Source organism: Podarcis erhardii, assembly GCF_964252035.2.
Source record: "Podarcis erhardii genome assembly, chromosome: 8".
NCBI lineage: Eukaryota > Metazoa > Chordata > Lepidosauria > Squamata > Lacertidae > Podarcis > Podarcis erhardii.
The window spans coordinates 3,248,628-3,271,469 of record NC_138499.1 but is presented as its reverse complement, the minus strand read 5'-3'; the positions used below and the strand labels follow the sequence as shown (position 1 = coordinate 3,271,469).

The 22,842-nt window shown below is 48.0% G+C and overlaps 3 protein-coding genes and 1 long non-coding RNA gene across 5 annotated transcripts in view; 3 read left to right on the top strand and 1 right to left on the bottom strand.

Moving 5' to 3' along the window:
* The window catches only part of LOC309349118, a 63,710-nt gene extending 48,327 nt beyond the window's left edge, over positions 1–15,383 (top strand). The window contains exon 2 of the long non-coding RNA XR_014159731.1: positions 13,101–15,383. This is a non-coding gene — a long non-coding RNA (uncharacterized lncRNA). The remainder of the gene's footprint in view (positions 1–13,100) is intronic.
* NAPRT (nicotinate phosphoribosyltransferase) overlaps positions 1–22,842 on the top strand; it is a 221,860-nt gene that overhangs the window by 15,170 nt on the left and 183,848 nt on the right. The window contains exons 8-13 of the mRNA XM_081874540.1: positions 1,348–1,432; positions 3,952–4,032; positions 5,852–5,954; positions 8,104–8,261; positions 10,447–10,554; positions 12,491–12,569. Of these exons, the coding sequence (XP_081730666.1) occupies positions 1,348–1,432; positions 3,952–4,032; positions 5,852–5,954; positions 8,104–8,261; positions 10,447–10,554; positions 12,491–12,550 (595 nt within the window). The 3' untranslated portion in view covers positions 12,551–12,569. The remainder of the gene's footprint in view (positions 1–1,347; positions 1,433–3,951; positions 4,033–5,851; positions 5,955–8,103; positions 8,262–10,446; positions 10,555–12,490; positions 12,570–22,842) is intronic.
* Positions 16,765–18,205, bottom strand: LOC309348390 (uncharacterized protein). Its single transcript, XM_081873516.1, has one exon. The coding sequence runs from the start codon at positions 17,808–17,810 to the stop codon at positions 17,094–17,096; it is 717 nt and encodes a 238-aa protein (XP_081729642.1). The 5' UTR covers positions 17,811–18,205; the 3' UTR covers positions 16,765–17,093.
* On the top strand, positions 19,610–21,364 carry LOC309349326 (uncharacterized protein). Of its 2 annotated transcripts, none has more exons than XM_081875142.1 (2): positions 19,610–20,421; positions 20,566–21,364. In XM_081875142.1, exons 1-2 carry the CDS (start codon positions 20,241–20,243, stop codon positions 21,069–21,071), a joined length of 687 nt encoding a protein of 228 aa, XP_081731268.1. In that variant the 5' UTR covers positions 19,610–20,240; the 3' UTR covers positions 21,072–21,364. The 2 variants fall into 2 exon arrangements, with proteins under 2 accessions (XP_081731268.1, XP_081731267.1); XM_081875141.1 differs by having other exon boundaries at positions 19,610–20,493.

Below are 22,842 nucleotides of genomic sequence, written 5' to 3'. Positions count from 1 at the left end.
TAGCATGTTTCTCCTTTGCGTCCTGAGTTCTAGTGTCTTCAAAGCCCATGACACCTTTGGTAAAGGCTGTTCTCCAACTGGAGTGCTCGCAGGCCAGTGTTTCCCAGTTGTCGGTGTTTATACTACTTTTTTTAGATTAATAATAATAATAATAATGTAATAATTTATTATTTATACCCCACCCATCTGGCTGGGCTTCCCAAGCCACTCTGGGCAGCTTCCAACAAAATATTAAAATACAGTGGTCTGTTAAACATTAAAAGTTTCCTTAAACAGGGCTACCTTCAGGTCTCTTCTAAATGTCTGGTAGTTGTTTTTCTCTTTGACATCTGGTGGGAGGGCGTTCCACAGGGCGGGCGCCACCACCGAGGAGGCCCTCTGCCTGGTTCCCTGTAACTTGGCTTCTCGCTGTGAGGGAACCGCCAGAAGGCCCTCGGCGCTGGACCTTCGCCTTGAGACAGTCTTTAAACCTCTTTTGTTGACCACCAGCATTACACTTTCCATGTTTAAGTTTGGAATAGAGTAGTTGCTTTCGAAGACATCATCAGGTATCCACACAACATGACCAGTCCAACGAAGTTGATGTTGGAATAATCATCGCTTCAACAGTTAGCAGGGCTGGGAAGACCATGATTTAAATCAAATCCATTTAAATCATGATTTAAATCACTAGTCAGTAAGACTTGATTTAAATCTTTTTTTCTTTTTTTTTTACAGAAAGACTTGTTCTTGCTGGTATAATCTTAATATTTACAACCAGATGAAGGTTTGGTTTTTGGAATAATAAATTTTCCGAGTAGTTTTTACAGTCATATCGAAAATTGCTGATTTGGTTATACTATAAGAAATACATAGGCAGATAATTATGAAATTATTGTGAGGTTTAATAAGTTAACTGCTTATATTTGGACAACTTTTCTGCTGTACTTTATTGGAAGGAGAAAAACAATCATTTCCTTAATGACCATTTAAACAATTTATTTAACTAAAACAATAACATTATAGCATATGTATCCATGTTCGTTAACTGATGTGGTTAAACTTTTTTAAAAAAAAACCTCAGTCTGAGTTTTAGCACACATGAAAAACTTAAAACAAATCCGTATTTCCTGATGAATAGCCTTTGGACTCTAATGTAACTTAAATAGAAAACTATCTTTAGAAATATTTTATTTTAGAAGCTCAACATCATTCTATCTTTAGAAGCATTTTATTTTAAACATTTTAATTAAAAAATCCGATTTAAATTTTAAAAATTGGGGTTTTTTTTTTTTTAAAAAAATGACTTTTATCCACCCTGCTTGTCATGTGTCCTTTCTCTCCTTTTTTGCTTGTCTTGCCATCCAGCTTTCAGGTCCCCTGGTTCGAAGCGGTCCCCATCGCTGTGAGCAACGACGTCAGCGAAGAGAACCTTTGGGAGCTCTCTCAGGAGGTGAGGACATGCTTGCTCTTGCTCAAGTTCGGTGCGTGGGAAGGGGAGACTCTCTGAGTCTCGGCGAGCAAATAATTGCGGCAGCTAATAGCAATAATTACCTGCAGCAGCATAGCTTAAATGATTCGGTGCTCCAAGCAAGCCCTGTAAAAGTTTGTCCTGGCCAGGTAAGGAAAAGAAATCACAGACATTCAGTATTATTAATTTAATAATCATTTATTATTTATACCCCACCCATCTAACTGGGTTTCCCCAGCCACTCTGGGCGGCTTCCAACAAAATATTAAAAGTACAATAAAGCACCAAATATTAAAAGCTTCCCTGTACAGGGCTGCCTTCAGATGTCTTCTAAAAGTCAGATAGTTGTTTATTTCCTTGACTTTTAATGGGAGGGCGTTCCACAGGGCGGCCGCCACCACTGAGAAGGCCCTCGGTGCTGGACCTCAGTGTCCTGGCTGAACGATGGGGGTGGAGACGCTCCTTCAGGTATTCTGGGCCGAGGTAAACTGGACACTATCAGGAACTTAGATATTCCAGGTCTATCGGAATGTTATTGGGAATATTATAATACTTGTCTCCTTCCCATCTGACTGTCTTCCACCAGCCACCCTGGGTGCCTTCCAGCAAAATATAAAAAAACAGTCAGATGTATATCTACTCCCTTTGGCTTCACTGTCTTGAAAGTTGGGGTGGGTAGTTGGGAGAAAGTTACTGATTTCCAATAATAATAATAATAATTCATTATTTATACCCCACCCATCTAGCTGGGTTTCCCCAGCCACTCTGGGCAGCTTTCAACAGAACATTAAAAAATGAATAAAACAAAAAAACATTAAAAACTTCCCTAAACAGGGCTGCCTTCAGATATCTTCTAAATGTCAAATAGTTGTTTATTTCCTTGACTTCTGATGGGTGAGCATTCCACAGGGCAGGCGCCACCACCCAAAAGGACCTCTGCCTGGTTCCCTGTAACTTGGCTTCTCACAGGAAGGGAACCGCCAGAAGGCCCTCGGAGCTGGACCTCAGTGTCCGGGCTGAACAATGGGGGTGGTGGTGGAGATGCTTCTTCAGGTCTACTGGACCGAGGCCATTTAGGGCTTTAAAGGTCAGCACCAACACTTTGAATTGTGCTCGGAAACGTACTGGGAGCCAGTGTAGGTCTTTCAAGACCGGTGTTATATGGTCTCGGCGGCCGCTCCCAGTCACCAGTCTAGCTGCCGCATTGTGGATTAGTTGTAGTTTCCTGGTCACCTTCAAAGGTAGCCCCACGTAGAGCACATTGCAGTAGTAGCTATCGTGGTCCTTTCTGGGCCATCCCTTAGCCAACAAGACGAAGATTGTCATTTTTCTGAGTCATGCAGGGTGATGCAGCGGTTTCACCCTCAAAAGCCTAGCGATTAAGTAGATTCCACACACAAGACTTTGAAGATGGCTCTTCGCTTGCAGGATAAAGGTAAAGGTAAAAGGGACCCCTGACCATTAGGTCCAGTCGTGGCCGACTCTGGGGTTGCGGTGCTCATCTCGCTTTATTGGCCAAGGGAGCTGGCATACAGCTTTCGGGTCATGTGGCCAGCAGGACTAAGCCACTTCTGGCAAACCAGAGCAGCGCATGGAAATGCCGTTTACCTTCCTGCTGGAGTGGTACCTATTTATCTACTTGCACTTTGACGTGCTTTTGAACTGCTAGGTTGGCAGGATCGAACTGCTAGGTTGGCAGGATGCTTGCAGGATGGCAGCTATTAAAAGCAGCATCCTACATGTATACTGAGTCTAGTGGAACGCATTTCTCTTCCTTGAGCCCAGGAGAGGGTCTTCTTGCTGCCAAAACTCCTTCGTTGCAGTGCGTAAGCTGTCGGTCCGCAGCTCTGTCTGTCCGCACAAACTCTAATGGGCACGACGTGTCCACACTCAGCAAAACAATGCCATCAGCCTGATTGTAAACCACAAGCAAAACTCAGAGTGGTAAAATGAATCATTTACCAATGAGAAAAACTGCAAATAATCTTAGACTTTCAAAAAGTTAAAATAGCGATAGTCTGAAAAATTATTAAAACACATACCAGCTTTCTAAACAGCATGTTGCGAGCTGTTCTGTGATTCTTTTTATAATATAAAGTGGTCTAAAACATAAATAAATATGATTCTCTCCTTTTTGCAGATGATTGGGGGAAGGCTGAGGTTGAGATGCTTTTTATTTATTTATTTGTTCATTCCATAGGCTTCTGAGCCATCTTTCAAAACCTAATTATTTTTCCAAAGTAGCAATTATGTCTTGGCCAAGTAGGCTGAAAGCTGAGGGCCTCTGGTCTATTTAGAGCAAGCTGTTCTAACTTTTACTCTGCCAGCTCTTTTTCGTGGCAGGAGAAGGCGTTGAAACTGACCTCCTTTGGAGTTTCTGAGAGTTTCGGCATGTTCCCGAGGCGGCTGGCTGCTGTGTGGGACGCAGAGAAGCGCCTGTGATGCCCATTAGCCGAGGGCGGACAACTCAATTGTTCTCTTTTGCTGTGTCCTCTTGCCAGGGGAATGAAATAGACATGATTGGCGTGGGCACTCACCTGGTGACATGCACGCTTCAGCCGTCCCTGGGCTGCGTCTACAAGGTAAGCCAGTTCTTCCCCAATGATGCGCTTGCAGGGCCAGAATCTCTTGGGCTCTGCGGTTCGGGTCAAATCTATCCTCTAATGATTAACAGAGGGGGAAAGAGAGTAACCTTTATGAGCCTGCTGGCGTGATGTTGTTGTTGTTGTTATTTAGTCATGTCCGACTCTTCATGACCCCCTGGACCAGAGCACGCCAGGCACTCCTGTCTTCCACTGCCTCCCGCAGTTTGGTCAGACTCATGCTGGTAGCTTCAAGAACACTGTCCCACCATCTTGTCCTCTGTCGTCCCCTTCTCCTTGTGCCCTCCATCTTTCCCAACATCAGGGTCTTTTCCAGGGAGTCTTCTCATGAGGTGGCCAAAGTCTTGGAGCCTCAGCTTCAGGATCTGTCCTTCCAGTGAGCATTCAGGGCTGATTTCCTTCAGAATGGAGAGGTTGGATCTTCTTGCAGTCCATGGGGCTCTCAAGAATCTCCTCCAGCACCAGAATTCAAAAGCGTCAATTCTTCGGTGATCAGCCTTCTTTATGGTAGCTGTTCAGAAACAGGGGGATGCATTGGGAGACAGAATCTTGCAAATGTATACGCCAGCCTTTGGCAAGCTGGGGCCATCCAGGTGTTTTGGACTACAACTCCCATCAGCCACAGCCAGCACGACTGATGGGCGTTGTAGTCCAAAGCTTGCCAAAGGCCAATAAGAGCATTATCTACTAGCAGTTGAGGCATTAAAGGAGGACTTGGGCTGGGTCTCTCTCTCTCTGTTTGTTTGTTTGTTTGTTTGTTTGTTTGTTTGTTGCTTTCTTTCTCTCTCTCATCGAAACAGCGTATTTGATCTCCTAACTCAGATCCATCGAAATCTATTCTTTGGGTCATGGAGGATGATCACTATGCAGCACCCAGATGTTGTATGGAAGCTCTACCTTTCTAAACCACTAGCAAGAGCTTCCTGCACATTTTTAAACCTTGAGGACTAGAAGATTGTTTCTTCTTCCTTTAACGAAGGCAAAGCTTTTCACATTTCTGCAGCCTGCATTTCCTTCCTAATCTCACCCTGTGCAGCATCAGAGCACCTTGGGTGCAAAAAAAGAATTTTTACTGCCACTTTAAAGGTAAAGGGACCCCTGACCGTTAGGTCCAGTCGTGGCCGACTCTGGGGTTGCGGTGCTCATCTCGCTTTCCTGGCCGAGGGAGCCGGCGTACAGCTTCCGGGTCATGTGGCCAGCAGGACTAAGCCACTTCTGGTGAACCAGAGCAGCGCACCATTTACCTTCCCGCAGGAGCGGTACCTATTTATCTACTTGCACTTTGACATGCTTTCGAATTGCTAGGTTGGCAGGAGCAGGGACCGAGCAATGGGAGCTCACCCCGTTGTGGGGATTCAAACCACCAACCTTCTGATCAGCAAGCCCTAGGCTCTGTGGTTTAACCCACAGCGCCACCCGCGTCCCTTAATGCCACATTAATGATATCCAAATATAGACTATTCCGGGAGCCTTGGGTTCTATATAATACCTCTTCCTCCCCACCCATCAAATTTACCTGCCTGCCTGTCACCTCTCTCTGCTTCGTAATTTCCACCATCAGCATCGGATCACTTTAAAGCTCCAGGAACTGCAAAGAACAACAAGTAGATTTGATTCCTTGAAAGAGATTCCGCCTGAGCACCGTGTTTAATAGGGTGGCCCACATACTCCCACCGTGCATTTGCCTGCCTGCCTGCCCCCGTCCTGTCCCCCCAACCTTCCCTCCATCAGTATTGCCATTATCCTAAACAAAAACCAGGTTGCTTCCATGAACAACTGCCTGTCCCTCCATCCGTAGCTGGTGGAGGTGAATGGTTCCCCGAAACTGAAGGTGACGGAAGACAAAGAGAAGACAACCTTACCTGGAAGCAAGCGAGTCTACAGGCTCTGGGATGCTGCAGGTGAGATTCTGGGGACTGAATCATAGAATCATAGAATCCTAGAGTTGGAAGAGACCACAAGGGCCACCGAGTCCAACCCCCTGCCAAGCAGGAAACACCATCAGAGCACTCCTGACATATGGTTGTCAAGCCTCTGCTTAAAGACCTCCAAAGAAGAAGACTCCACCACACTCCTTGGCAGCAAATCCCACTGTCCAACAGCTCTTACTGTCAGGAAGTTCTTCCTAATGTTTAGGTGGAATCTTTTTTCTTGTAGTTTGGAACCATTGCTCCGTGTCCGCTTCTCTGGAGCAGCAGAAAACAACCTTTCTCCCTCCTCTATGTGACATCCTTTTATATATTTGAACATGGCTATCATATCACCCCTTAACCTCCTCTTCTCCAGGCTAAACATGCCCAGCTCCCTTAGCCGTTCCTCATACGGCATTGTTGCCTTGTGAGACTGATTTTCGAACATAGGAAAAAGGAGGTGCCTTCTGTTCTAAGAGTCCATTGCTCTCTGTATAATAATAATAATGATGATGATGATGATGATGATGATTTTATTCATACCCCGCCCTTCCCGGTTCAAAAACCGGGCTCAGGGCAGCTAAAAACAAATTTAAAACACTTAATTGTGAAAGCAGCATAAAATACAGTATAAAAACATGAATAACAATAAAATTCAAAATTCAGAAACCAATTAGATAATCCCCAGGGCTAGCTGGCTGAATTGGTCCTACTTGAGCCAGCGAGGAGACCAGGGGAGAATTAGCTGTGGGGTCTCAGAGTGGGTGATCTTCATAAAAGGGGGAGGGGGAGGGAAGGGAAGGGAAATAAAAGATCAGGCTGAATTCAAATTAAAGGCCAGGCGGAATAGCTTTGTCTTACAGGCCCGACGGAAGGAGGTGTAACACCAAAGAGGTGTTAGGCCCAGAGGTCTAGCAGAAGCCTTCAGGTCTAGAGGGCAAATAGTTCTCCATCAGTGTCCCTTCTTCAAGTATTTTTGCTTGGCTGGAAATCAAAGAATCGTAGAATTGAGTTGGAAGGGACCCGCGGGTCATCTAGCCCAACCCCGTGCTGTGTAGGAATCTCAGCTAAACATCTGTGACAGTTGGCCACCCAACCTCTGCTTAAAAAACCTTATGAGGAACGGTTGAGGGATTTGGGTATGTTTATCCTGGAGAAGAGGAGACTGAGAGGAGATCGGATAGGCCTTCTTCAGCTGTCCAAAAGGATGCCGCATGGAGGATGGAACAAGCTTGTTTTCTCCTGCTCTGAAAGGTAAGATTCGAACCCATGGGTTCAGGTGACAAGAAAGGAGATTCCGACTAAACATTCGGAAGAACTTTCTGGGGCAAAGAGCCACTCAGCTGTGGACTTGGGGGACCATCTGCTAGGGAGTCTTTAGCTGTGATTCCTCTATTGCCGGGGTTGGACTAGCCAGAGTGGTGCATGCTCTAGTTATCTCTCGCTTGGACTACTGCAATGTGCTCTACGTGGGACTACCTTTGAAGGTGACCCAGAAACTGCAACTAATCCAGAATGCGGCAGCTAGACTGATGACTGGGAGTGGCCGCCAAGACCACATAACACCAGTCCAGAAAGACCTACATTGGCTCCCTGTACATTTCTGAGCACAATTCAAGGTGTTGGTGCTGACCTTTAAAGCCCTAAACGGCCTTGGTCCAGTATACCTGAAGGAGCGTCTTCATCTCCATCGTTCTGCCTGGACACTGAGGTCCAGCTCTGAGGGCCTTCTGGCGGTTCCCTCCCTGCGAGAAGCCAAGTTACAGGGAACCAGGCAGAGGGCCTTCTCGGTGGTGGCACCCACCCTGTGGAACGCCCTCCCACCAGATGTCAAAGAGAAAAATAACTACCTGACTTTTAGAAGACATCTGAAGGCAGCCCTGTTTAGGGAAGCTTTTAATGTTTAATAGGTTATTGTATTTTAGTGTTCTGTTGGAAGCTGCCCAGAGTGGCTTGGGAAACCCAGCCAGATGGGTGGGGTATAAATATATTATTATTATTATTATTATTATTATTATTATTATTATTATTGATAACCCTTGGGGGTTCCTTCCAACTCTACAATTCCGTGGTTCTATACCTGGCCCTTCACTGTCATTCCTCTCTTTTGGTCACGATCCTGCCCTTCTTTTGCTTGCAGGCTTCCCATGCATGGATCTCATGACTTTGGAAAACGAACCTCCTCCAAGGGCCGGGCAGGAGGTGGACTTCTGGCTGGTGGGAACAACCCAGGAAGCTGGAAAAGTGACTCCTTCAGCAGTCGAAATGCTGAACCGCGTCTACCTCAAAGATGGGCAGGTGGGGAAGAAGACCCCTGTGGTCCTTTTTTGCAAGACTTCATGTGGGCCGATGTTGGTTTGCATTTAGGGCTGCCTCTGTAGACGGTTCGGAAACTTCAGCCGGTGCAGAAGTCAGCGGCCAGGAATTTCTCTGGAGCAAGACAGTTTAAGCATATTACACCAATGCACTGGCTGCCAATTAGTTTCCAGGCCCAATTCAAAGTGCTGGTCTTGACCTGTAAAGCCTTAAACGGCTCAGGACCGCAGTACCTCAAGGACCGCCTCTTTCCATATGAACCTCCCCGCACCCTGAGATCATCTTCTGAGGCCCTTCTTCGTGTGCCTCCTCCTTGAGAGGTCCGGAGGGTGGCAACACGAAAACGGGGTGTTGGGTTGAAATAAACGGCAGATGAGTAGCAGGTGTCATATGGGAGGCATCCTCTCGAGCATGTCTCGGGGAGTCCCTTTTATTGGATATTACAACATTGCCACCTATGCCTTATTCCTGATTGGTTAATACAAATACAAAGAAAAGGATACATGCCACATATGTGCTTGATGCTGATTGGTTAAAGCAAATACAAAGCAAAGGTTACATATAAGTATTAATCACCAATAGATTAAAGGCTGGGAAAGGGAACACAAAACTAGACAAGCATGAAAACCTCCTAGTTAAATTATAATTAGTGATTAATAGAACAAGACCTAAAACAATTACTTATGATGGATAATGTGAAACTTAAAAGGACATATCAATCACGTTCCATAGATGTGATCAACTATGCATTAAGGACAGGTCAGAATGCCATGTTTTATGAACTAAGTGTGAGCTTGAACATTCTAGGGTGATGAGAAAATGTCTGAAACTAGAACGGTTTGTACAGAAGCAAAACTTTCCTACAACGGGGCCTTCTCTTCAGTGGCTCCCTGTCTGTGGAATGCTCTCCCCCGGGATGTTCCCCTGGCACCTTCATTATACACCTTTAGGCACCAGGCATAAACGTTGATTTGTTGCCCTTTTCAATTTGGTTTTTTTTTGTGAGGGGCGGGCTATTGGGTTGCTGTTTTTATTTTTATTGTGTATTTTGTGGCTTTATATTTTGATTTTTCTCTGTGAACCGTGCTGAGACCCCTGGGTATAGGGCGGTATATAAATTCAATAAACAACAATAATAATTTATGCCATCCTGCAGCATAGAGCCTTGTGTCTTCTGGCCAGGGTGGGGTCAGAGCCCAAATGAGAGAGAAGTAAAATATTTCGGGGCTCCTTGAAGATCCCAGTTCTCATTTGGGTGGTCAGTTTGCGTGCAGAGAGTTGGAAGAGGAAAGCAGTTTCTCTGTCTGTCAGCCATTGTTGTGCCATGTGACTAAACCGGGCAGAACAGCTGTTATTTGGGGATGCTTAAAATAAAAAAAAAATGCTGTGTCCTTTTACCCTGAATGGCACCTTCCTGTAAAAGGACCCCTGACCATTAGGTCCAGTCGTGGCCGACTCTGGGGTTGCGGCGTTCATCTCGCTTTATTGGCCAAGGGAGCTGGCGTACAGCTTCTAGGTCTGGTGGCCAGCATGACTAAGCCACTTCTGGCGAACCAGAGCAGCGCATGGAAACGCTGTTTATCTTCCCACTGGAGTGGTACCTATTTATCTACTTGCACTTTGACATGCTTTCAAACTGCTAGGTTGGCAGGAGCAGGGACCGAGCAACGGGAGCTCACCCTGTCGAGGTGATTCGAACCGCCGACCTTCTGATCGGCAAGTCCTAGACTCTGTGGTTTAACCCACAGTGCCACCCGCGTCCCATCAGGATATTGGGTATTGAACCCCAATATAAAGAAAGGAGATTGTAACTAAAAATCAGGAAGAACTTTCTGGCAGTACGAGCTGTTGGAGTCTCCTTCTCTGGAGGTTTTTAAGCAGAGGTTGGATGGTCATCGGTCCAGGATGTTTTGCTAAGATTCCTTCATTTCAGGGGGTTGGACTAGATGACCCTCGGGGTCCCTTGCAGCTCTATAATTCTGTCATTCTCTGTCCCCAGCAACGTATTGTTCTTTGCCTCAGGCAGCCAAGATGTCTTGGGATCGCCTCTGGTTGGAAGACAGTTCCCAGCTCCTGAACTAGATGGGATTTTGGTCTGCTCTTAGGATTTTATTCCTGGTTCTACAACATTTTGAAATGCTTTCCTTCTGCCTTTCCCACCCTGAAGGTCTGCCAGCCACTCCCCAGCCTTGTGGAGATCAAGGACCATGCGCAGGCCTCGCTGAACAAACTCAACCCTGCGCACAAGAGACTGAAGGACGTGGAGACCTACAAGGTACAAAGGGGCCTAACGATGCTGATTCAGAATCTCTTAATGTGAATAATAATAATAAGAAGAAGAATTTATAATAATTTATACCACGCCCATCTGGCTGAGTTTCCCCAGCCACTCTGGGTGGCTCCCAATCAAGTGTTAAAAACAATACAGCATTAAATATTAAAAACTTCCCTGAACAGGGCTGCCTTCAGATGTCTTTTAAAGATAAGATAGCTGCTTATTTCCTTCACATCTGGTGGGAGGGCGTTCCACAGGGCAGGTGCCACTACCAAGAAGGCCCTCTGTCTGGTTCCCTGTAACCTCACTTCTTGCAATGAGGGAACGGCCAGAAGGCCCTCAGAGCTGGACCTTAGTGTCCGGGCTGAACAATGGGGGTCACTGCATCCTCTTAAACCAGGGTTTCCCAGACTTGGGTCTCCAGCTGCTTATGGACTACAAGTCCCATCATCCCTAGCTAGTGGGACCAGTGGTCAGGGATGATGGGAACTGTAGTCCAAAAACAAGGGGAGACCTGAGTTTGGGAAACAGTGCAAATTATAGACAGCTAAAAGCGTAAGGTCTTTTAAGCTCTCTGCCTTGTTTTTTTGGGGGGGGGGCAAGGCCTTCTCAGCGCCCTGGGAGCCCTGGGATTCTTTCTCTACCATTTTGCACCGAGACAGCAGTTCCAAGCGTTTGAGCATACAAGCTTTTTATGTGTACGTGAAAGCCTCAGAGCCAAGGCCAGATTTAGGTTTGACGAGGCCTTAGGCTACTGAAGGTAATGGGGCCCTTTATATGTCCAGCTGTCCTTTGTCAACAACAAATTGCCGCTGTTTTTGGTGTTGAATATATGCTACAGTAATACCTCCGCAAACGTCTGCCTTGTCTAGCGTCCATTCCGGCGAACGTGCGCGGCAAACCTGGAAGTACCGGAATGGCTTACTTCTAGGTTTGCCACTCGCGCATGCGCAGAAGCACAAACCACCCTGTGCACCGCGTCCTTTTCGGCTAGCTGGCCACAAAACGAGGTATGAGTATATATGGTAATTTATGGACCTAATACAGTGGACACTCGGGTTGCGATTCAGCGCTTCTGCTCATGCGCAAAGCGTGATTTAGTGCTTTGCGCATGCGCGACCACCGAAACCTGGAAGTAACCAGTTCCAGTACTTCCGGGTTTTGGTGGTCTGCAACCCAAAAAAGACGCAACCTGAAGCGTCTGAAGGTATGACTGTAGGTATCTCAAGCCATTTGCACATGTTGCCATGCGATCAGTCCATGCAGAATGGAGGCACCCTATATATAAAAATGAGCAAACCAGTGATATTTTAGGGAGCAAGTGAGCAGGCGGGGCCCATGACTTACATCCTAGGAGCCTACACAACACAAAACACTGTTACTGTATGTACGTTTTATTTTATTTGTTTTTATCTTATATTTTGGAAATGTAGATCCAGGTTTTTTTTCCCCCTTTAATATTTTTGGGGCCCCCAAGAGAGTGAGGCCCTAAGCCATAGCTTGTTTGGCTTATATGTAAATCCAGCTGTGCTTGGCATTCCCTCCTGCTGAGCCCAAGCACTCCCTCCCTGCCTGGATAGCTCAGCTGGTTAGAGTGCGGTGTTGAAAATGCCAAGGTTGCAGGTTTGAATCCCCATATAGGACGGCTGCATATTCCTGCATTGCAAGGAGGTTTGCCTAGATCTTGGGTAGGCAAACTAAGGCCCGGGGGCCGGATCAGGCCCAACTGCCTTCTCAATCCGGCCCACAGACGGTCCAGGAATCAGCATGTTTTACATGGGTAGAGTGTGTCCTTTTAAATAAAATGCCTCTCTGGGTTATTTGCAGGGCATAGGAATTCGTTCATTTCCGCCACCCCCCAAAAAATATAGTTCCCTTCCATCTCCTACAATTCTGTGATCTGTGATCCCTCTTTCTCAACTTCTCCTGCTCTCAGGTTGCTGTGACAGAAAAACTCCATCAGCTTCTCCTTGATCTCCAGAGAGGCAGCCACTGACTCTGCAAAGCTTTTTCCCGTGCTCTGCGTCACGCCTCAGACCCTGCAGCACCTTTCCTGTGCCTTAAGAACTGAAAGTGCCCCTTTGCACTCAACGGATCTGTCTAGGAATGTATTGCACACTGCTAGTGTGGGAATTGGGGGGGGGGCTGGGGGCTGGGAGCAAAGCTCATGAATGGAGAGCTTGAGGTTTCTGCAGGTAGAATTAAGTTCCAGGAGCTTGCAGGCTGCTTGCTATTTTCTAGTGGGACTCAAAATCACCTGCTGGCAGATTCGGGTTGCACAAGTTGCTTGGGGGACCTTACACAGCAAACTCCACACACACACACACACACACACACACACACCCCGGGCAAAAAAAAAGACTGGACTTTTTACAATAGTAGAGATCCACGTGGGTGGCGCTGTGGGTTAATGAAGGAGCAGAGAGAGGTGGCAGGCAGGTAGGCAAATTTGGAGGGTGGGGGTGGGGTGGGGAGGAAGAGGTATTATATAGGACAAAAGGCTCCCGGAATAGTCTATATTTGGATACCATTAATGTGGCAGTAAGGGATGTGGGTGGTGCTGTGGGTTAAACCACAGAGCCTAGGACTTGCTGATCAGAAGGTCAGTGGTTCGAGTCCCGTGAGCTCCCGTTGCTCGGTCCCTGCTCCTGCCAACCTAGCAGTTCGAAAGCACACCGGTGCAAGTAGATAAATAGATACCGCTCCGGTGGGAAGGTAAACGGCGTTTCCGTGCGCTGCTCTGGTTCGCCAGAAGTGGCTTAGTCCTGCTGGCCCCATGATCCGGAAGCTGTATGCCGGATCCCTCGGCCAGTAAAGCGAGATGAGCGCCGCAACCCGAGAGTCGGTCACGACTGGACCTAATGGTCAGGGGTCCCATTACCTTTTACTGAGAAAGTTGTGGGGCAACGCTTGCTTTGACTCCAGGTCACCCATGAACAAATGAGGGGGGATGCTTATTCAATAGCCAATGTTGCCTCGTCTAACCTGCAAACAAATCAGGATGAATTCTCCATAAAGCCGGTTGCCCTGGAAGCACCCAAAAGACCACAGCACGTGCAGGTAAAGTGATATTTGCCTTGAAACTGGAGCGGGAAACAAGAGGCAGAAATTGTGGTCCAGGAAAATAGGGACATGGGCTTTCCAGTGAGGATTTTCCCCACTGGGTTGGCGAGCCCTCTCCCCCCTCTCAATATTTAGCACTCTGGGGTGAAAACAGGTCGGAACTGCAACAAAATGTTGCAGTTTATCCCCCTCTGCCCCCGGTGCAACATCCTCCCAGGTACTACAAGCTGCAAGGGTCTCAGTTCACTCCGCACCCCCCCCCCCCGCAGCTGTCAGGGCTGGAGTCAAAGACGCAGGTCCACAAGAAAGGAAGCAAATCTGATGCCAGTGAAATTAACTCTTTATTCAATGGAAGGAGATGCAACTCAGCCTAGTGGTTTCAGCAAACCTTCCCAGGTGGCCCTGCCCCTCTGGAGCAGTTGTCCCTATCTTCCACCCTCTCTAAGCCTCCTCCCTCTCTCAGATGTTTTCCAAGCAGCCTCAAACTTTGTTTCTGCACCTCTGGCCTCTTTTCTGCCCTCATTGTTCTGTGCCTTGTTGGAGACCAGGGGGAAAAAGGGAGACTGGCTCCCTGGATTTTTCTGCCATCTCCTCTGCTTCAGCCTTGGAGTCTGAACTGCTCTCTGTCACAGGCTCTTCCTGCTCACTAAACCCAGTCGCCCCCTCGGCATTCATCATCTCTGGCCTCTCCTGTGTCTCGCCACCAAAGCCCTGGCTCTCAGCCTTCCTCCTCCAGGGTTTCCGGGGGGGGGGGGGGTCCCCAGCGGGTGCTTCCCCCTACTCCTCTGCCTCCAGCCAGTCCCTGACACCTGAATTGAATTTTATTATTACGGTCACAGACCAGTTCCGGCTCACTTACAATATCAGAAAAATCATAAAACACAACAGGAATTCATTGAATTGCAGTTGGGTTTAACAGAGACCATACAGATATAGCGGCAGTTTAAAATATATATTAAATCTTGATCACTAAAATATAACCTAAAGTTGTCATTTAAAACCTGAATCGTTTTGGTAGTACAGCTTGTTCCCTAAGTTTTAGGGTAGTCGCACAGAATTTGGCCACCCTGAGCGTGATCTCTAGATCCTTGTCCTCTACCAGGAGTTTTAGACATTGAAGTTCGGACCCGTTTGGAGATTTTTGTGTAACAGGAGTGATAAATACCGAGCGTATATCCCCGGAGAAACGGCAGAGTAACAAGACATGAGAGACAGTTTCTACCTCCATCAAGCTGCAGGGGCAGACTCGTTCCACGTACGGTTTACCCTCGAATCTGCCCTGCAATCTGTCCCTGACACCCGTTTTCCTTTCCCAATGGACATTTGACATTCCATGGCACCCACTGAACATGCTCGGTCCTTACCGGGCTGGGTTTATGTGTTTGTGTCCCCCTGCCCACCAATGTACTACTGCAAATCTTGCATTAAGATACACCCCTCTCGTTCCTCGCGGGTCCTGTTTTGACTCCATTGCCGCCGCCACCAACCACCCGAGTTTGGTGACAGAGGTCAGCTGCGATTCTAAACAGGAGCATCCAAACAGGACTAACCTATTGTGGCATAGACAGATTTAACAGTGCCTTGAATGTTAGCAATCCTGGCTTTTATACCTGCATGAGAACATACTGGACTGCATATACGCTCCTCTTAATTTTTGCGTGTGGCTTAATGATCAAATTGCACCAGTTTTTAGGGGAAACGGCATCGCTTTCAAATAAATGCATATAAATTTCTGTACGCAAGAGAAATAAATTGTGCAATCCTTATTCTAGACATGTGTGTCTGTCTTGTCTGTTGCAATATGGATTGATTTGGAATTTATGGTTTTTGCTATGGATTAGGTTCTGCCCTGGCAAGATGGAGAAATAGCAGATTTGCACCCCTAGCTGTTGGGGAAACCGTGAGTTTAGTCAAGTTAGGGGTGGGGAAGCTTTGACCCTCCAAATGTTGCCAAACTACAACTCCCATCATCCCCAGCAAACATTGCAAGTGGCAAGAGATGGGAATTCAGAAATATCTAGGGTTCCAAAGGTTCCTGATTTAAGGCAACCTGATTTAAGCATCTTTGCTGGCTCTTTACCACGGCGCTGAAATGCAAGTTTCAAAATGCTGGGAGAAACCAGGGAAAGCTGCCATCTTTCGCGCGCTTGCTTTTGGACGCAGCGTTGGGGCGAGTGGTTTGACCTGCAAAGTTTCAAAACTTTGTTCTGCCTTTCACCCACCATTTGCAAATAAAAGGCATCGCCTTTTCCAAAAACCAGCAGGGCGACTTTAACATCAAAAGACATGCGACCGTATTTCCAAAGAACAAGCCGTTCTTTGCAAATGGTAATTGGAATGAGTTTGGCGGAATGACGCTTGCGTTGCGAACCTTTCCCCAAAGGAATATGGCACGCATAGTTCTCATTTTGTCCTCGCCACAGATGTGAAGTCAGCTAGGCCCCAAATTAGTGGCTGTCTCAAGGTCACCTAAGTGGACTTCACTGGATGTGAACCCCCGTCTCCTAGGTCGTCTGAACTTCACCTGAAAGCAGTTCCCACAATTGCTGGGTGAACCAAAATATACATTTAAGTTCCATTTTGGGGAGTGGAATCGGGTGAGAGCACCTTGATGGGCAGGTTTAATGTGCACAGCTGATACCTGTGCTAAGGGCTGAACCAGGTGGGCTGCCAGATGATCGACAGGTAGATGGTCCCACTCACCTGTCAAAGTTTGGGGGCGGGGGAGATAAAGATCCAGCCCACCAAGGCAGCATTTCTAGCAGGGGCCTCTCCAAGTTCAGATTCCGGCATGCTAGGCAGAAATTGTACCCCTGGGCTACGCTAGCAGGCTTGTCCATCCTATTCCTTTATGGGGCTGGAGACTTTTGATCCCAAATAACCCAGTAACAACCACACAAGCAAAACAAAATAAAAAAATTTCTTCCAGTAGCACCTTAAAGACCAACTAAGTTAGTTCTAGGTATGAGCTTTCGTGTGCATGCACACTTCTTCAGATACACCACACAAGCAGATACACCCCTCCCCTGCCCCTGGGATTTATTCTGAAATCTTTAAAAAGTGACTCTCTTTCAACTCCAGCCAGCTTTTTCAAGCTTTTAATGCAATTCCCCCCTAAAATAAAATTAAAAACACCAAACGAGAAACCAGATAGAAGAAGTCTAATTTATTGAAACAGGCCAACAAACACGCCAATAAATGCTCAACTCTTTGGGTTCACCTTTTTCAAAAGCGTCGGCAAGCAGGAAGAAAGGTTTCAAAAGTCAACATGCAACAACGGTTGCCAGAAGGCCCTCCAGATGATCTTCTCCTTGTACTTCTGTGTAGTTACTTTTCACCAACAAGCACAAATAACAACGCACTTGAAATGAACCAAAGCAGAACCGCTCCTTAAACAGAGACCCCAAAGAGGCGCAAAACGCTTTCACAGCATCCCAGCAGGGAAGTGCCGCGCGAGGAACTGTCGGGCAACTTTTTCAGACGGCAGCTCCTTTCTCCGGGCTGGAAGAACGCGATTTGGATTTGGATTTCTCCTTCTCCTTCTCCTTCTTCTCCTCCTCCTCCGCCGGCGGCAGGCTCCCTTTCGCCGTCCCGGGGGCGTCGGAAGCCTTGAGGATGGTAATGGGGATGGTCCTCTCCCCGACGGACTTGGGGACCAGGCGCGGCGCCTCGATGCTGAGACACCCCAACTCGGAGGAGAAGTTGCAAGCCAGCGCCTCGATGTTGGCGTCTCCGGGCAGCAAGACCTCTTTGCGCACCTCGCGGAACTCGTGCGAGACGCAGCCGTCCGTCCCCTCGGTTTTCTTGTCGTGCTTGGCGCTCACCGTCAGCTTCCTGCCTTCCACCTTCACCGACAGCTCCTCGGGCTCGAAGCCGGTCACGTCCAGGGAGTACAGGTAGTCGCTGGTGCCGTCGTCGTCGTCCTCCTCGTCGTCCAGGCAGCGCCTGTCGAGTTTCCTGCCGCGGCTCCTTCTCCGCCGGCCTTCGCGCCGCGTGGCCAGGCACGGGTACGCGTCCACCAGCACCACGCGCATCTTCTCCATCTCTTCCAAGTGGTTCTGCATGTCCACCACCAGCTGGTCCAGCAGGCTCCGAGGGGGCATACCCACCGGCACGTACTGGACGCAGGAGTCCCGGCCCGACGTGCGCGCTAGGGCGCGCCGAGGGCGGCAGTCCCGGGAGAAGCTCGCCATGCGCGGCCGTCGGGCGAACCTCGGGGCAAAGCGCCTCCCTCGCTTCGCCTGCCCGCCCCGACGGGACTCACTCTCCCCGGGCTTTTGGCGCCTTCTCGACGGGGGGAGGAGCCCAGGCAGCTGCCAGCCGCGGCCCGGAGCGAGGAGGTGGGAGAAGCGCGGCTGCTTGGCTGCCCGCGCTCTCCTTGCAAAACGGGCGCGCTCGCCGTCGGGTCTGCAGAGCCTGAGCTTTGCGCGCCGTCCTGCAACCTCGCTTTGCAAGCGGCGGTGCTGCTATTGCGTAGCCAAAGTCAAGCCCCTTGACGTCGCGTGCCCCGTTTAAGGGTTTGGGACTTTGGCAGCCCGCTTGTCCGTGATGCGCCCTTCTGCAAATAAAAGCAGCCGTTTTCAAGGGGGCTAGACGTGGGTGCAAGTAAAGTGCATCTAGGCAGCCCGCCTGCTCGCCCAGGCAATTGTTGCAAACAGTAAATGCAACATCACTTTTAAAAATATAAATTGTGCTGACATCGGTATTTTGCAAAAAGCATTCCCCCCCTGCAATAACGTGAGAGAAGGCTGCTTACAGCTGCATTGAAGGTATTTCAGGGTATTTGCATTTTTTAAAAAAAATGAACTGCGTCCACGTTTTTTGCTATGCATGTCCATTTGCAGTTATCTTCAGGAGAGCAGGAGGCAGGGTCAGCACCTAAAGAAATGATTGGGATTACATCTGCAGGCAACACATTTAGTATTCCTGGAAACGCTTGGGTTTTCTCCCCCAAACGTAGCTTTGCAGCGGCCACTGCAAGATGTTGCCTCCTTTTAGCTTAATGTACTGTACTTTCCGTGTTTGCCACTTTCCCACACTACAGAGTGCCCAAAGCACCTCACAAACAGATATTAGGGGTGCCATGAAGCCTGGAGACTTCTGCTTTAAGTGGAAGTGGAGAGCGTTGGTGATGCTTGTATGTGCAGCTGTAGACTGCAAATTATGAAACTGTCAAGAAAGGCTACGCCTCACTGTGTATTAGTGGAGATTGGATTTTATTTTATTTTTTGCAAAAATCATTCCTAGTCTTCGTTTAAGATTTCGGTAGAATGACCCTGTTACTCAGAGGGAAGTCCCATTAATGAGTGAATTTGACATGCATTTTAACAGGCGACACTGTCTTATAAAATCCTTATTTTTCAAACTCGTGATTTTATTTATATTTTCGGGGGAAACAGATTAACTTGCCTTTTCACCCCCGATTTTGTTGGTAATTTTAACGTATACTTTAAGTGGCATATAAACCCTGTTTGCTAAGTAAATAAGTGTGCGATAAGGATTGCAGCCTATAGAACAACATGAATTTCCTCCTGTCAGAGAAACTTATTCCCGTGTCCTGCCAAATGAGAGGCCTATGCTCAGAAAGGGAAAGGCCTCTTGCAGTTGACCCTGAAATTTTGTTGGGTGTTCTGGACGCTTTTTGTGGGGGAGGGGTGTTCTAATTTTTCAGCCAAGAGCTTAATATCTAGTTTCTAAGGTGTTAGAATATAAATGTTGTCCATGGCCCTGCCTATTCAAATATTTATGAGGCTGCAAGAGACCCCACCATGTGCAAAAAAGCACCGTTTTATTTCCAGTTAAAAGCAGAAACTGCCCACAAAACTTCCATCATACGATCAAGTAGCCCTTTTGTATGGGCTCATTCTCTCGGGCATTTGCTTGTTATCAGGCAAGAGGAAATTATTATTATTATTATTATTATTATTATTATTATTATTATTATTTATATACCGCCCTCCCCAGCTGAAGCCGGGCTCAAAGCACGAACAGTAGTAAAAATAACAAAATTTACATAAAATCACAATGAATTAATTGAAATACATTGAAATAAGGGTTGTCAGGCTATAGCACTGCTTCTTAAACTTTTCATCTGGGTCACATTCAGAATAAAAAATTGTGTGCGCCGCTCCAGTTTTTTTCTTGATGAGAAATGTACTGGAAAACAGAAAGAAACGACAACTACCAGTGCTTGGTTTACAAGATAGAACGCAACTACTTTATAATACGATCGTGGGACATCCAAAAAGCATGCAAACAACCAGCAGAAAATTGAAAGAGGGAATGCTCTCCAGGTGAGGGCAGGAATAGCCAGGAGCTTTTGGGAGAGGCCGGCGGCTGATGAATGTGTGTTGGAAGTTTCTGGATGGTGTTTCTATCTCTTGGCACATATTTGTGAGTCAAGGTCATCCCGCCAGCGCCAGGAACAGCAGAAGAGGAAGGCTCCAGAAATGTCTGGAAGGCCACTGCAGAGGATAAAAGGAGGAGCTGCAGCTTGTCGGAGACAGACGCTGGAGCGGAAAGAGACACTACAGGCACCCAGAGCCCAGAGAGAGAGAGTCGAAAGAGACACTGCAGGCACCCGGAGCCCAGAGAGAGAGAGAAACAGACCGTCCTGCTGAGCTATGCTAAGCTTCTCGAGATCCGGAGGGTTGCAGCACGGGGGTTATCCTGGGTCCAGCCTCATCTCCCCGCAGCTTTACAGCAGAGATCCAAGAAGCGGCTACAGGTGGCTGGAGGCTCCGCAGAACCTCTCTGCGCAGCCCCAGGTGGATGAGATGGGGAGGCCGAGGGTCTTGCCTGCAGGTAGCTATCCCCAGAACCTCTTTGCGCAGCCCCAGGTGGATGAGATGGGGAGGCCGAGGGTCTTGCCCGCAGGTAGCTATCCCCAGAACCTCTTTGCGCAGCCCCAGGTGGATGAGATGGGGAGGCCGAGGGTCTTGCCCGCAGGTAGCTATCCCCACATCTCCTGGGCAGCCCCAGGCCAGGAAGGGCAGTGCAGCCCAAGCTTTGTCCCCAAAGTCAGCTTCCAGGAGAACAGAATCACGTACCAGCTCTGCCTGGACATGGCCGGGTTTTTGGCGGACGAGCTGACCGTGAAGATGGACGGGAGGAAGCTGACGGTGTCCGGGAAACACAAGAAGAAGACCAGGTCGGAAGATGACCTCGTTTTCCACGACCACAGAGAGGTCCTCAGGGAAGTTCTCCTGCCGGAAGATGCCGATCTGGACGCCGTGACCTGCACCTTGACCCACGATGGGAAGCTCTGCTTCCAGGTCCCACGCAAGGCCCCGACTGCTCCCAAGGTGACAAACATCCCTGTCACCAGGGCCCTCCAGGGGGGAGAAGGGCAGGAGAAGGCTGCTCCGGACGAGGTTGACCAAGGAGGAAGTGGAGATGGGGAGGCGAGAAATACCGGGGACAAGGGTGACCAAGAAGGAAGTGAAGACGAGTAGGCATATCCAGGGCAGAAGTGAGGGAGGGCGGACAGTGCAAAGCATGGGGCTTCAAAGGACATGGCGATTCCAGCTGTTCCAGCTGCAAGCTTTGGGGCTTGGGAACTTTGCTGCCATCCTGTTCCCATGGGCTTCCTCTCCCATGTAGGTCATCTCTTTTGGGGTACCTTTTATACATCCCACAAGTCATGGGTTGTTGTTTATCGTGCAGTTCCATTATGATTGTCGTTTCCTTAACATTGTACTTTGGAGAACCCATCAGGAAATAAACTTGCATTGTTTCCCCCCTGAAAGTATTTGCTTGTCTTCACTTGGGTCGTTTTCAGCGTTCCTGAACGTGTGGGTACTGACTAAGAATTGGCAGTACACCAGATTGACTGCTTAGGGGGCCTGAAAGGATAGACCGTGGGGAGGGGAGGGAGAAGGAAGGGGGCACACCTGCATTTCTCTTAAAATAGAAAGCCCTTTCCTAGTGTACCCCCCTTGCAAATTCTCAGCGTTTTATACATTATTATGAAGCCGTTAGCCCTTCCACCAGGGTGCATTCAGATAACTTAGGGTACTTCTAGACCGCCCCTATCTTTTGGGTGGCCTCTGCACATGCTCAGAGGTAATCAAATATTCATTGCGAGTGTTGAGATTCCAGGGCTGTGGAGTTCTGGAACAGAGGACAGATTCCTAAGTAAGTTGTGGATTCTGGCTTAATGTAAAGCACTGCATGAATTTTTCTCTCACTGGCCTTGGTTCTTCTCGCATCCTGATTGCAGAGCTTGCAAAAGTACTTTAGCTGGAACTGAGCTGCTTCTGTTGTCCCTGATTTTCACTCTGAATATGCTGGGAGTGTGAAGGAAACTGCCCCAGGGGGAATTTTGACAGGGTGTCCTGGTAGCCTATGGTGCAAAAGGCACTTGGCATTTCACAATTGTGTTTTATAGAGAAATTAACAATGATTAAGGAAAGCTGTCGGGAGGCTCTGGTGCCCCCAAGCGGCAGGTAGGGGGAAGGGGAAAAAACCACATTTTTTTGCTACCTGATTCTTTGCAGGGGGTGGTGACTTTTCTGCTGTTGGCAGTGGCGTAGCGTGGGTTGTCAGCACCCGGGGCAAGGCAAGTAATTTGCGCCCCCTAACCCGTGGATTTGCACCCCCTAACCCTAACCCCCAGATGTTGCGCCCGGTGCAGCCGGCCCCCCCTGCACCCCCCACGCTACGCCACTGGCTGTTGGGTCTCTTTACCTCATCAGCAACTTTCCTGGGGCCGTATGCCAATGGCAGGGAGGGCCGGAAGGAAATTGGGTGGAGCAGCGGACTTTGTTCTGTAGTCTACATTAGTGTCATGGAAAAGAAATGTTTCTGCGCATCACCACACGCAAACATCATCCGAGTATGCAAGAAGCGTTTTTTAAAACAAATAATGATAATAATTTTAAAAAATTATATCCCATCCATCTTGCTGGGTTTCCCCAGCCACTCTGGGTGGCTTACGACATACATAAAAACACAACAAAGCATCAAACATTAAAAAACAAAATATCCTATACAAGCAACAAACAAAGCAATAAATCAATAGAAACCAATAATAGCAACAATAATAAACAGTTTACAGTGATACCCAAGTTAATATTTATATATCGCCCTGTTGCAAAACACCAGGGAGCGTGCAGCAACACAGAAACACTTAAAAGCAGTGCAAGCATTAATTAAAGCAACTGGCTATTCAAGAAGGTTTTAAGCAATTTATTTTTAAATAAATAACATCATCCCAGTGGGAGG